This window comes from Poromitra crassiceps, assembly GCF_964638095.1.
Source record: "Poromitra crassiceps genome assembly, chromosome: 5".
NCBI classification, from domain to species: Eukaryota; Metazoa; Chordata; class Actinopteri; order Beryciformes; family Melamphaidae; genus Poromitra; species Poromitra crassiceps.
The window spans coordinates 51002897-51017298 of NC_139642.1; the positions used below are offsets into that span (position 1 = coordinate 51002897).

General features: G+C 45.3%; 2 protein-coding genes across 2 annotated transcripts in view; one reads left to right on the plus strand and one right to left on the minus strand.

Annotated features, from left to right (window-relative positions):
* Positions 1-14402, plus strand: part of slc1a5 (solute carrier family 1 member 5) — a 402415-nt gene that overhangs the window by 242444 nt on the left and 145569 nt on the right. The window lies entirely within an intron of this gene.
* Positions 11007-14402, minus strand: part of dscaml1 (Down syndrome cell adhesion molecule like 1) — a gene marked incomplete at its 3' end in the record, with an annotated part of 139247 nt that continues 135851 nt past the window's right edge. The window contains exons 26-33 of the mRNA XM_083636914.1: positions 14278-14402; positions 14015-14170; positions 13825-13855; positions 13452-13573; positions 13152-13304; positions 12384-12578; positions 11745-12053; positions 11007-11629 (exon numbers count right to left, since the gene is read on the minus strand). The exon at positions 14278-14402 is cut by the window's right edge and continues 34 nt beyond it. Of these exons, the coding sequence (XP_083493040.1) occupies positions 11007-11629; positions 11745-12053; positions 12384-12578; positions 13152-13304; positions 13452-13573; positions 13825-13855; positions 14015-14170; positions 14278-14402 (1714 nt within the window). The remainder of the gene's footprint in view (positions 11630-11744; positions 12054-12383; positions 12579-13151; positions 13305-13451; positions 13574-13824; positions 13856-14014; positions 14171-14277) is intronic.

Sequence of the window (14402 nt, forward strand, 5' to 3'; positions counted from 1 at the left end):
CATTAAAATTAAAATAAGGAATCTGAAGGGCTGTGTTATTTGAGCAGTGAGTGTGGGTGGCGCTAATGCATGTTTTAATTTGTTTACAAACCGCTGTTAAACCAAACTGTAGAAGAAGAAAAGCAGCAGGAAGTGTGCCGTCGGGGGCATAGACATATATAAAGGCTAGATGGCTTACCCGCGCTGCCGGTCAATGGAGAGCGACGTCGTCGCATGGTGGCCATCTTGCTATGGCACCACAGCTTTATATATATCTATGGGTTAAAAAAACGCTAACATTTTATTATTATTTTTGGCTCCAAATTACACCAAACTTAAACTGAAGCATCATCATCATGAGATGAATTCACGCACCTAGTTTCATGCAGTTTCATCCATTTTGCGAGGAGCTATGAGCATCTGTTGTTGGGTTAGTATTATCACATCAGATGATCATAACTCCTAGGGAAATGGATGAAACTGCATGAAACTTTGTGCCTGAATCCCTCTCATGGCATAGATGCTTCGGTTTAATTTTGGTGTAATTTGGAGCCCATCAAAAAAATAGTGTTTTTAGTGTGTGTTTTTTTTTGTTGTTGCCATATCTCGGGAACGGAATATGCTTGTAATAAACCAAACCGTTTGTAAATCCGTCAAGATTTCAGCGAGTTATGAGTATTTTTGTCTGTGCACCCTCCAACAGCTACCATAGAACGTACCAGAAAGCCTGCCGTAGCAAGATGGCGGCGCTTCAACGACGCTGGTGACTCCGCCTTAAGCCATCTAGCCTTATATATGTCTATGGTCGGGGGTGTTCGACTTGTTGACGCCTCGCCTGACTGTGCTCGCCTGCTCTCGTCTGCTTTCCAGGCGAGGCGGCAGTCATCTCAAACGAGCCTAAATGAATACCACGGAGATCAGGCACAGGCACCTTCGGCGATCTGATTGGTTGTAGTTAACACCCACCAGCAGTGATAGACAGATGGGTCATCCAATCACCTGCCAAGTAGCTTGGAAAAAGTGCCCGCCTCCGTCAGCGGGTCTGGTTACTGCATTCCCAGATCGACTGGTTTAGTGAAACGTACTGTATGTGGAGCTATACCGTCCATCTGGCAGCGTCAGGTTAGGTTTCGAGTCAGTTTTGAATGGCAACAGCAAGAGGAAACGGTGAAAAGCCCTGAGAAAACCTGTCTTAAGGGCTCGGACTTGGTGGCGCAGAGGCTTGGCTTGCTGCCCAGCAGTGTCGAGGCCTCAGTTGTTTTTGAGGTTGTGGGTTCGAGCCTCAGTCAGTTTTGAATGGCAACAGCAAGAGGAAACAGTGAAAAGCCCTGAGAAAACCTCTCTTAAGAAGTCTGACCTGGGGGCACAGAGAGTTGGTTTGCAGTTTTGAGGTCTCAGCCACCTTTGACCTCTGCTGAGATTTGAGCAAAGGGTTATGAGTCACAAAACCACAGACAGCTGAAGGTTTTACTGATATGGGGAGTTGGTTTTGTGTCTTGTGTCGTATGCGCAGTGCGGCTGCAAAGCGTAAAACTTGACGAACCTGCAAAATAGATCTAGACTCAGTCTAGGATCTGATCTGTCTATGACAGTGGTTCTCAAAGTGGGGTCTGGGGACCCCCAGGGGTCCTAGAAGGGGTTGCAGGGGGTCCCCAGCATTTATTTTCACTATAATTCCATCTATAGTAACGCAATGACAGAATGTATGACTATTTTGCTCATGGGTCTCATACACTTTCTGTAATAAAACATCTAAAAGCAAAAACCATATCAGATGTTGACCCTGGGACAAAGTCTTAATCAAATGGGGGTCGTGGTCTAATTTGTGTGAGTTTAGGGGTCCTTCACGTGAAACAGTTTGCGAACCACAGATCTAGAGTCTAAATTGATGTTTGGAAGTCCAGAAATTAATCTCTTGCCATAACCAAGTCTACTTAACTATCTCTAAATTGACTAATAAAAGCTAAAATATAGCCCCTTCCAGATGTTGACCTATAGCCAGGCACTTTACAAGTCATATAGTGAGAAATACAGCATCAGTGACAGTGTCTTGGTGACTCACTGTGTATGTCAGCTGCCTTAAGAGGGAGAGGTTGTTAGTTCTAACCTGGGATGTGTACAGATTCACCTTTTATCCGTTTGTTAAGGCAGTAAAGTTGTTTGTATTTGAATAAAATTTGAAGTAGGCGTAATAACAATCTTCTTTTAGTTTTTATTACACTTCTAATTAATTTGAGTATATAAAAGTGTTAACATAAATGTTCTTCAATAAAATATACCCACAGCGGGTTTTAATCCCTGGTCTATAGAACAGAGACAACTGCACTCACCCCTCAGCCACACAGACAGACCCATAATACTCAGGGTATTTACACATCCATGACACACAGACATGGCATAGGAAACAAGTAATTGCATAAATATTTGTTTGAAATAAATACAATATTTGTAAATACCCACATATGTGTGCTTTTCTGAATACCGGATTCAGCTCCACCCTTAGTTCAAACCTCTAACACGTTGTTGGAGGATACTGATTGGCTATTCAATAAAGCAATTATTTAAAAATTAACATCAGATGAGGTAAGCTTCAGTCTCTCTCTCTCTCTCTCTCTCTCTCTTCCACACCTCTGTGTCTTTCTCTTATGATACGTCTGTCAATAAAAGATAAAATGTCTGAAATTAACACACACACACACACACACACACACACACACACACACACACACACACACACACACACACACACACACACACACACATTAGCTTTATGTTGATTGACAGCTGAAATGTAACATTTTTAAAACCAGACCGGTCAAACTTTTTACAGCGGGATTTTTGCCAAACTCCATTCTCTCTCTCTCTCTCACTGTTTCTCTATGTCGTTCACTCAAAGGAAATCCAGGCTACCTTCAGGTGAAACCAGGAAATTGTTATACTGTATTGTTGCTTTTAATCAATTTAGAAAGGTGATCTAGAGTCTAAATTGATGTTTGGAAGTCCAGAAATGAATCTCTTGCCATTTCTGAGACTTTATGAACTCCTCACCCCCCCCCCCCCCCACACACACACACACACACACACACACTAGCTTTATGTTGATTGACAGCTGAAATGTAACATTTTTAAAACCAGACAGGTCAAACCTTTTACAGTGGGATGTTTGCCTAATTCTGTTCTCTCTCTCTCTCTCTCTCTCTCTCTCTGTGTTTCTCTATGTCGCTCACTCAAAGGAAAGCCAGGCTACCTTCAGGTGAAACCAGGAAATTGTTATACTATATTGTTGCTTTTAATCAATTTAGAAAGGTGATCTAGAGTCTAAATTGATGTTTGCAAGTCCAGAAATTAATCTCTTGCCATTTCTGAGACTTTATGACCCCCCCCCCCCCACACACACACACACACACACACACACACACGCACACACACTAGCTTTATGTTGATTGACAGCTGAAATGTAACATTTTTAAAACCAGACAGGTCAAACTTTTTACAGTGGGATTTTTGCCTAATTCTGTTCTCTCTCTCTCTCTCTCACTGTTTCTCTATGTCGCTCACTCAAAGGAAAGCCAGGCTACCTTCAGGTGAAACCAGGAAATTGCTATACTGTATTGTTGCTTTTAATCAATTTAGAAAGGTGATCTAGAGTCTAAATTGATGTTTAGAAGTCCAGAAATTAATCTGTTGCCATAACAGTCTACTTAACTATTTCTAAATTGACTAAAAGCTCAAATATACAGTAGCCTTTTCCAGATTTGGACCTATAGCCAGGCACTTCAAAAGTCATACAGAGAGAAATACTGCATCAGTGGCAGTGCCTTTGTGGTTCACTGTCTATGTCAGCTGCCTTCAGAGGGAGAGGTTGTGAGTTCTAACCTGGCATGTGCACAGACTGAACTTTCATCTGCATTTTTTAGGCAGCAAAGTTATTTGTATTAGAATACAAGTGGACATTCTGTAGGTGTAACAATCTTGTTTTAGTTTTTATTACACTTCTAATTAATTTTAGGATATTAAAGCCGGCCACTAGGCGTAAACAGCTTGGTGTTAAAGACAGGGTGGTGCTGTAATATGTCTCCTCCATCGGGAATCGAACCAATAGTCCACCTGTCAGGTAGCAACACAGACGCAACTACTCAGCCTGCTGAGCTACGAGCTGTTCGGTGGTCAACTTCTGAATTCTATGTTCACACTGAAAACAACACAGAGCATAAAGAGTGAGTGAGATAGGTTGGAATTGAACGAGTGAGCAGCTGTTTATCTGACTGAGCTAGAGTCAGAGACTGACTAAACTCCTACATCAGCTTATTTCTATCAGTGTTCAAACTACTGATGATGATAAAAATAGCATCACTGGCGCTGCCTGAGGCTGGGATTGAACAAACAACCTTTGAAGATCACACAACATCCTCGTTTATCTGAATGAGCTATAGCCCACTTCCTCTTACAATACTTTCATATTGTAGCTTTAAACCTTGATCTGTGACTGTTGAAGTAGGTCTGACGAGAAGGAGATAAGAGAGGAATATGAGCGTGTGATTTGAAAAAGAAAGTTGCGCTTCATAATTAGCCTAATTAAATTAGGAAGGTCTTTACCGGACTTAAGAGCCTGAGAATCTTCTGTAAATATCCTGCAGTATTTAATTTTTTAAGATTCTTTTTTGGGGGGGCATTTCTGCCTTTATTTAGATAGGACAGTAGGCAGACAGGAAAGGTGAGGATAGAGAGAGAGGGGATGACATGCAGCAAAGGACCTCAGGGTCGGATTCGGACCAGAGTCTCCGTCGTATGTGCTACCAGGTGAGCCACCAGGACGCACGGTATCCTGCAGTCTTTGATATGTCACCTGGACCAGATCTTTTCAGGTACTAAATCGGCTGGGATCCAGTAGATCTGGATGCTGATTGATCTGTGTGAGGCCACCAAACAGGTTTCCTCAAGTCAGGGAGTGGTGTGTGGTGAACAGGCCGTTCAGAGGGCATAACGAGAAAAGCTCTGTTCCATCTGTGAGCTTCTGTCAGCTGTTTCTACTCTGATGGTTTTGGCTCCAGTTTGGATCTCGTTATGTTTCTCATCTTGCTGCTGATTCCTCTGATCCATGTCCACTGCCAAAGCTATTCCAGCTCCAAAGACCATGTGCTAAACTGAGGGACTGCTGGTTACACTTCAAGCCTTGGCAAGTGGCACACCCATCAAAGTCTAAGGACCCAGAGGAAGATGTTTCAAGGGTGTAGTTGATGTGCAGAACTGTTTTATGATGGGCTTTTAGACACTTAACAAATTAAAAACCTTTTTCTAGTGGCAAATAAATAAGAAGTTAGCAACCAAACCACCTGGCTGGCCTAATGGACAAGGTGTATGACTTTGGATCAGAAGATAGTTCAGCAATTCCAGACGTTTCCTTTAGAGCTTCAGGCATTATAACTGTGATTGTTAGTAGTTGTCAGTTTGTGATATGGTTTTTCCACGAAAAAGGTGCACATAATGCGTAAAAGCTGGGAGAGCGAGAGACGAGAGAGACAAACGTTACACTTTGTCTGTCGTGCATTACAAATAAAGTAACTAGCCTGTTTTGAGAATGTAATTAAGGAGTAGAAAGTACAGATATTTGTGTTAAATTTTAGGGAGTAAAAGTAAAAATTGGTCAGAAAAATAAATACTCTGTAAAGTCCAGATCCAGATACCTGAAAATCCTACTCAAGTACAGTAATGAAGTATTTGCACTTAGTTACTTCCCATCTCTGGATATTGGCTAAAAAGTGACCAATGAATAAATGAATGAAAACTACTGGAAGCGCTTACACAGTTAACCTACAGTCCAGGGTTCCAGAGCGGAATGAACAAGATACTCACGGTTCATAAAAAGATAGCTTTATTGCACAAGGTGTTGGAGTACTCTTTTTCTGTTTTTGTTTGTTTTCATAGAAAAGAAAATGTAGAGTTAAACACAAGCAATTGCAAATTGAAGCAATGTTTCCCCATAAAAGTTTAAGGAACATCCTCTGCATTTTCAAAATGTTTTAATTAACCCCCTTTTTAAATTTTTTAATTCTCCGTTCCCTTTTCTTTTAACCTGCAAAATATTCAGAGCATGCAATGCCGCTGTCCTCCAAAACAATTAAAATAAATAAATAAAATTAAAATTAAAAGTGGGGGGGCGGGGGGAGTCAAACTCTAAATAAAGCAACGAAAAGTAAAAAGAAAACTAAAAGAAGAAACCTATATTGTCAAAACGATGCATGGTTCACTCTGGCATGTTTCAACTGGTCCATAAATCAAGATATAAAGCAGTGTCCATATAATTCTATAGTTTTTCTTTTAATCCTCTTCTGTTTCATTACAATAACTTCAATTCAAAGTTTACATTGTGCCCTGGTTTCTTCTGAAGATGTCGAAAATAGTACTCATTTATACAAAACACTTTCCTATGTACACAAGTCTTCTATTGTGGAGTAGAAATTATGCTGTATAGGGGGCAAGGGATACAGTGAAAGGGGACAATCTGATTGGTTGAATAGATATGGCAAAGGTTAGGGTAGTAGTACATGTGAAGTTGGCTTTACAGACAGATTATGAGTCAGTTTGAAAGATTATTTTCCTACTTAAGGAAAAATCCACCCTAAAACACTACACTGAATGTAAACCTAGCAGAATTATTGTCCTCACAAGTCTAGACAGATATTTTTTTTTCTTTTTTCTCTTCACTTATGGTGAAAATGAATAAGATTTTTGGATCCCACTTGCCAATCATTTTGTTCTTAAAATGGATGAGATAATAGAAATGGCATATGACAGTTATTACATATTTGAATGTGTTACTGAATTCTCAAAAAATGTTTAGCAACATCAAAAACAACCATGATGCGGATGTCGCCTTATTCTCAATTCACAAAGCCACAAAATGCTGCCATGCTAATGGCTAGCATTTACAGTTTCCCCCCCATTGCAGCATCAGAATCCACCTCAACAAATACAGAAATGCATAAGAGAGGAACCCCTGAAAGCAAAAAATAGTTAATATTAGCATTGAACGCAGTAAAAGGCAATACTTTTAAACTCCTATTCATTTTCACATTAAACTGAAAGAATGAAGTGGATACAACAGATTGATGATAGGCTACATAACAGTGTACGAGCATCCAAGGGTGGAGTTTTCCTGCGATAGGGCCCAGGACAGGTTGAGCAAACTGACTGTAGATCTGTTTTAGAAGCAACTTCAGCAAAAAAAAACTGGGAAAGCAGGTACAGTAGGGCAGGAGCTTGTTTCATGACTCCATCCAATAGCCATACAACTGGAGTTAGGGAGTCCCTGTTCTTCGTTGCGTAAACAGGCCTGCCCCGTCTTTGTGACACGAGTGTATTTCTGAGAAAAACAAAAAGCTGAAATTTGCATAACCTGAAAAGTAAAAGCCAAAATGAAAGGCATCAGTACCATAACAACAGAAAGCAAAATTATCTTCTCTCTGCAGATACTCCACATCCTGTCCCGTTTGTAACGGGACAGGGACACAAATACATTTATGAACAGTTAGAATCTTTACTGTACGGTATGTGTGCATTCATTGGCTTGCAGGCCTGGAGTTTGGGGAGGCACCTGCTATGACAGATAAGAAACAGAAATAGTTGTCCCTTGGTCTACTTGTCTGTCTGCCTTCATTAAATATAGTCGGGTAACGGCATTGAGTTTGTGAACACACCTTTGGAAGGTACAATACAACACTTTACATTAGGCTCACTTACTTTTATAGGCTGTCCTGTTTGACTCTTTTCTGTTTCAACACCACACTTGCTGCACTGAGCCATAGACCACACTTAAACCAATGACACAATCTCATACTATAATTTGACTTTACTGTGCTTGTCCGCTCAGCTGCTACCTCCTGCATAGGCCATGCAGCTGGAACATCTATAATATCACAAGGGGTCCTTGTATCATTCCTCACAACTAGCTGTCTTTCACACGCTTTCCTTCCTCTCGGAGATCTCTCGTCCTTGGTCGTGCTACCCGTTTACATCGTGAGCTTCCCTTTTCCTTTCCTCCTTCCTTCTTGCAGTTTTTCACTCCGAGCGATTGTCTTGTGATCTTTTATATACTATATTTTCAATTAGAACGGCTTTATATTTATCTGCTTTTTTCAATATTCATATATTTGCTATATATTTGAATAGAAATATATATGTACATACTTTTGAAAACAAACATATATATCATATCTTTTTCTTTTTTCTATTGCGAGAGCCCTGATGTTACGTTTTACCGCGGCAAAACATTTGGAGCAACTCTTTTTGGAACGTTCTTTGTTATGGGATTAAGCTTTGGGAGAAGAATGGAAAGAAAACAAAACTTAAAGGTTAACAGATACAGTACCATGCATAAAGCTAAAATCAATTTCAGCAAGGTGGAGGGACTTGAAAACACATCATTAGTTTTTGAGACCACTTTGTTTCTCTCTCCTATGTAAGCCCTCCCTGATCCCCAACACAACTGCAAATTCTCTTCAGACTTTGATCTATCTGTCTATAGGACCTCACCTCAATGTCTTTATCTGTTCGGGAATTCAGTTCAAAAATCACTTCATACAAATAAGAGTTTTTCCTCTATAGCCATATGAAATGTGCTGTACGCGTCTTTCCATTCAGCTCGTCATTGAACATCAAATAGCATTTCTACCTGTCTGTGCATGTTAGATCTTGTCTGTCTAGCGGAGTGTGCTAGCAGTAGGTCACAGTGAGGCTGTATGGAGAGGATGGGGGAATGAGTGGGGTAGGAGTGAAGGGGGGAAGAGTAGTAAGGGATAAAGCAGGGTCAGGTATGAGTCAAAGAAAGTATAATGCTATTGTGGCACCATAATGAACAATGAGAGAGTTTCCTCCTTCTTCATTGTGAGGATGGAGGGACGGAGGGACAGAGAGAGAGAGAGAAAGGGTGGGGAGGACGAAGGCAGACAGGTGTCTGTGGGGGGGGGGGGGGGGACGCAGGCAGACAGGTGTCTGTGGGGGGGGGGGGGGGACGCAGGCAGACAGGTGTCTGTGGGGGGGAGACGCAGGCAGACAGGTGTCTGTGGGGGGGGAGACGCAGGCAGACAGGTGTCTGTGGGGAGGGGGGGACGCAGGCAGACAGGTGTCTGTAGGGGGGGGGGGGGAGACGCAGGCAGACAGGTGTCTGTGGGGGGGACGGGGGGGGAAGCAGGCAGACAGGTGTCTGTAGGGGGGGGGGGGAGATGCAGGCAGACAGGTGTCTGTAGGGGGCGGGGGGGGGGGACGCAGGCAGACAGGTGTCTGTGGGGGGCGGGGGGGGGGACGCAGGCAGACAGGTGTCTGTAGGGGGGGGGGGGGGACGCAGGCAGACAGGTGTCTGTGGGGGGGACGGAGGCAGACAGGTGTCTGTAGGGGGGGGACGCAGGCAGACAGGTGTCTGTGGGGGGGGGGGGGAGACGCAGGCAGACAGGTGTCTGTGGGGGGGGGGGGGACGCAGGCAAACAGGTGTCTGTGGGGGGGGGAAACGTAGGCAGACAGGTGTCTGTGGGGGGGGGGGGACGCAGGCAGACAGGTGTCTGTGGGGGGGGGGGAGACGCAGGCAGACAGGTGTCTGTGGGGGGGAGATGCAGGCAGACAGGTGTCTGTGGGGGGGGGGGGAGATGCAGGCAGACAGGTGTCTGTGGGGGGGGGGGGGGGCGCAGGCAGAAAGGTGTCTGTAGGGGGGGGGACGCAGGCAAACAGGTGTCTGTGGGGGGGGGGAGACGTAGGCAGACAGGTGTCTGTGGGGGGGGGAGACGCAGGCACAGGTGTCTGTGGGGGGGGGGAAGACGCAGGCAGACAGGTGTCTGTGGGGGGGGGGAGACGCAGGCAGACAGGTGTCTGTGGGGGGGGGGGAGACGCAGGCAGACAGGTGTCTGTGGGGGGGGGGGGGGGGGGGGGGAGAGACGCAGGCAGACAGGTGTCTGTGGGGGGGGGGGGGGGAGAGACGCAGGCAGACAGGTGTCTGCTCGAGGAGTCAGCATACAGATTGATTTTAAAAAGGTCCACTATTGGTGTGTGCCTGCCACATGTATACATATATATTTACACATATACAGCCACACGCACACACACGCAGGCTTGTGAAGGTTCTGTTATGTGGATCCATTTCTAACCTTTTCTTAGTGCACATGAGATTATATTTCCAACATCCAAAAATAAACAGAAAACTGAAGCATGGGGAAAAAGAAGAAGTTTGGATTCATCTTTCACTTGAAGATGATGCTTGGGTCTTTTTTTGTTGACCTTCTCCCTCTGTTTTGAGTCCGTTTACAAAAGCATCAATGAAGAGCACTATGCTGTGTAAACCCCCGGTCTCTACAGTGTCCGTGACAGAATGACCTCTCACAGCCAGTGTGACACCAGTGTCCGTGACAGAATGACCTCTCACAGCTAGTGTGACACCAAGACTGGTGCTTTATGCATACAGTACAAATGCATCCTGCTATGGCAATATGCTGTGATATGAGCTCTGCTTACATCAGAGAGCAGAAAAGAAACACTTTGGAAAGTCTAAAAACATCGACACGGGTCTGTGTGAAACTCAAGCAACTTGGTTCAAACCATGACGGTCTTGATTCCAGAAAACAGGTGCACGTGGAAAGCATTTTGTGTGCATAAGTTAAGTACCGTGTCTTTACCAGAAGATGAGAGTGAAAGAGAGAAAATCAAGAGAGAAAATGAGGTGAAAGGATAGATCATTGATGGTTTGGCAAAGTGATTTCCAGGGTGGTGACAGAAGAGCTAGAGAAAGATGACACAATAATAATAGAAAGTAAATCAGGCAGAAAGAAGGCAAACCCCTGTGCTGTGAAGACCCAATTTCGACCCCTCGTACAGTATTGTGGATGGGGGCTCCGGCCAGCCCCCTGCAGCCTGGCACAGTGCAGGCGTTGTCGGGTCAGCTGTGCATGTGTATGTTCCTCGCCCCCACCCTAGAGGCTCCAGGCAAGTGCTGGCTCCACCAGCATTCTAGTAAGAGTTACGGTGACAGGCCCAGTGATGGCAGGCTACACCAGTGTGTAGGACTTGGAGTAGGCCCCAGCCCCTCCATCCCTTCCATCCCGTCCCTCCCTCTGCTTCTGCAGTCTGCCTAGGCCCGAGGAGCTGCTCTCCAGAAGAGAGTCTCTGGATCCCCCCATCTTGGAGGAGGATGAGGAGGCACCTCCCGGGGTCCCTCCTGTGGCCCCTACTGCCCCACCTCCACCAGAGGAGGACGATGCCCCAGCAGCAGCAGCGGCGGCAGTAGCAGCAGCAGCTGCGGCTGCGCTCTGGGCAGCTGAGGCAGAGGAGCCAGGCATGGTGAGAGTCCTCTGGGGCAGTGTGGAGCTGCTGGAGCTAGCAGAAGCCCCTCCACTCCCACTAGCTCCACACGGCCCACCGCCCCCTGTTGCTCCTCCAGAGGAGGCCCCAGAGGAGGTTAGGCTGGCCAGGCCAGAGTGGCCCATGGTTAGGGCCTGCTGCTTTGCAGAGTCCATAGTCACATGGCGGCCCTGGGTGTGGTATGCCCGCTGGGCCAGGCCACGAATGGAGGCTTCACGTGGTGGAACCACTGGGCACGGGTCATGATGCTCCGATTGCTTTCGGAAGAAAGGATCTGTCTTCATGTAGAGTGGTAGGTTGCAGTAGTCACCTGTAGTCGAAGAGGAGGAAAGTCAAATTCAAAGGAACTGCCAAAAATACAATAACAAATAAATAGTTTTAGACCTATTATAAATCCATCATCATGCTTTCTAGCAACCACTCACTCTTGGCACGGTGTGGGATGGGTACGGCTACATTCTTGCCACGGTCATAGTCCTGGGGTTTGGGCGGTGACGCAGTGAAACGGCAGATCCCCGGCTCTGATGGTGTGCTCATGGAGGTCATGCTGTCTGCGTTGTCATTGGTCCCCGTGGTCATCTGGTCAGACGAGCTGTCAGAAATGAAGCACTCTGTGATCTCAAACTTGGCATGCTGCAGGTGCTCCTCCAGCTTGGCATGTTCATAGGCCCTGGCCAACTCTTCATAGGTGGAGGAGGCACTCTCTGTCGACACCATGCTGTTACGGCCCTTATCTAGGGAGGACGAAGGAAGGGAAAAGAAGTAAGGACATTTTCTCCAGTTTTACAAATGCTTAGTGTGTATTGCAAACAGTAGATAGTAGATTATATGGACTGGTTAGAGTGATTAAGAGTTAATCAACATTTCCTTCCAAACTGGAGTAATAGCGTTCATTGGAGTACAGTAATAGTGTTCTCTCATATAGGTGCATGGCTGTAAGTGCATGTTAACGGCCGTCATCTCATCCATGTGCCAACCTGTGTCCTGTGATAGGCTGGCACTGTAGCTGTGTCCTGTGATAGGCTGGCACTGTAGCTGTGTCCTGTGATAGGCTGGCACTGTACCTGTGTCCTGTGATAGGCTGGCACTGTAGCTGTCACTCTCGGTGACGGTGATGCCATGCTGGGAGCCGACGGTGCGCCAGTCTGAAGTGAGCGTCCGGGCCGGGGTGGAGGCCTGGCACTTGGTCAGCGTCCATTGACTGGAGTAGCGGTTCCGGATGCTGTGGGCTGACTTAACACTCTTCCTTGATACGGGGTCTGGCGGTGAATGGACGGAGACATCGAATTAAAGAGGATGTTTGTTACAATGATGGTGCGCATGTGTCGAGTTTCAGGCCCATCTTCACATTCTAATCCACAGTGGATTTCAGTAGATCAGGTAAATAAAACAGGATGCCTCCTGGTTCAGTATCACTTGGTCCTACAGGCCCATGTGTGCCAATAGTGTAGCTTCCCCTAACCTTAACCCCCTCTAACCCTAACCCTCTCTAACCCTAACCCTAACCCAAATAAGCAATAACATGTTGATGCAGTTTGGAGAGTGTGATGGCTAATGACAAACTTTATATAACTGCCTCAATAGAAAGTTATGCAATAACAATGTGTAATTTTACATGCACACACTACTCCTTGATTAAAGCATTAGAATGGTTTTGAAGTTATGCGACTTCCCTTAATACTCCACATTTATATGTATTTATTTAATCTGGTTAGATTATTCATAGAATGATACAACACAATGAGATCTACATGTAGACTATTATGTACTGTAGATCTCATTGTGTTGTATTGTAGGCTGCATGGCTATACTATATGATATAGAACACTTACTGGTTCCTGGTCTGATGTCTGACATGTCAATCAAAGGGCCGGTGTTCTGGATGAGGGCGGGGTGATGGACGGACACGCCCGTGCAGAAGCTCTGAGGGTTTCCTGTTTGGTTGAACTCTGTGTCCGTCACAGGGATAGTGGCTTTGTCGTCACCTATTAGAGAAAGTGTGAATATATGTTCAGGAAAGCAGCTATTGCAGCTTGCAAATATACAGTAAATATAACTGTGAATACTGAATATGAATGAATATAGGTGTTACACTAGAGTCTCTCTCCTTATGATATCTTTCTCTCTCTCACCGATCTGCTTGATGCCTTCTTTGTCCTCAATTAGCAGCTGGACTCTGGGAATGTCGATGTGTAGCCGTGGACCCTGAGGAGGACCCTTCACTGGGGTGTCGAAGCTGCGGTTGTTCTTACTGCTCCAGGGATACAAAAGGTGCACACGTACACACGTACACGTACACACACACACACACACACACACACACACACACACACACACACACACACACACACACACACACACACACACACACACACACACACACAAACGAACAAACAAACAAACAAAACAAACACACGTTCATGGATTTGAGAAAGTGCAAAATGTGAATGGGTGAAGCGTATTTTGACTTCCAGCCTAATTAGGAGCGGGGAGAAGCAGTCTTACCTGATCAGCATCTCAGCCAAGCTTTTGGCATCTAGAGAGGGTACAGAACACACACACCATTTGTAAAACAAATCTTTCAGAACTTTACGAATGAATTTCTCTCTGCAAGACTGCATTCCTCTTCTAGCTTCTTCATTTCTAACTCTGTTCGCCTCTCCTTCTCTCTTAGTCCTCCCCTTCCTGCTCTCACCTCTCAGTCTCTTCAGCCTCTTCTCTTTGCGTTTCTTGCGGATGATGAAGAGCAGCGCCACGCCCAGGGTGACCAAGATCACGGGACAGCCAATAGAAAACAGCTTCTTCACGTCGTCATTCTTCTCCAGGGGGGATTTGATTGGTGGGATAGTACCTGTCCATACCCATGAAGAGTAGTGTTGAGATACTGCAGCCAACAAACATCATTTAACTCTATGGTTCATCTATTTGGGATGCCTAGCAGAACATTCTTCTACTCACTGCCGTCATAGTCCAGTGTAGCAAACTGGGAGCTCTGGTTTCCACAGCCAGCGCTGTTACAGGCCTTCATCTTCAGCTCGTACCAGGTGGCCTCACGCAGCTCCGCCAGGAACACGTCTGTGGTG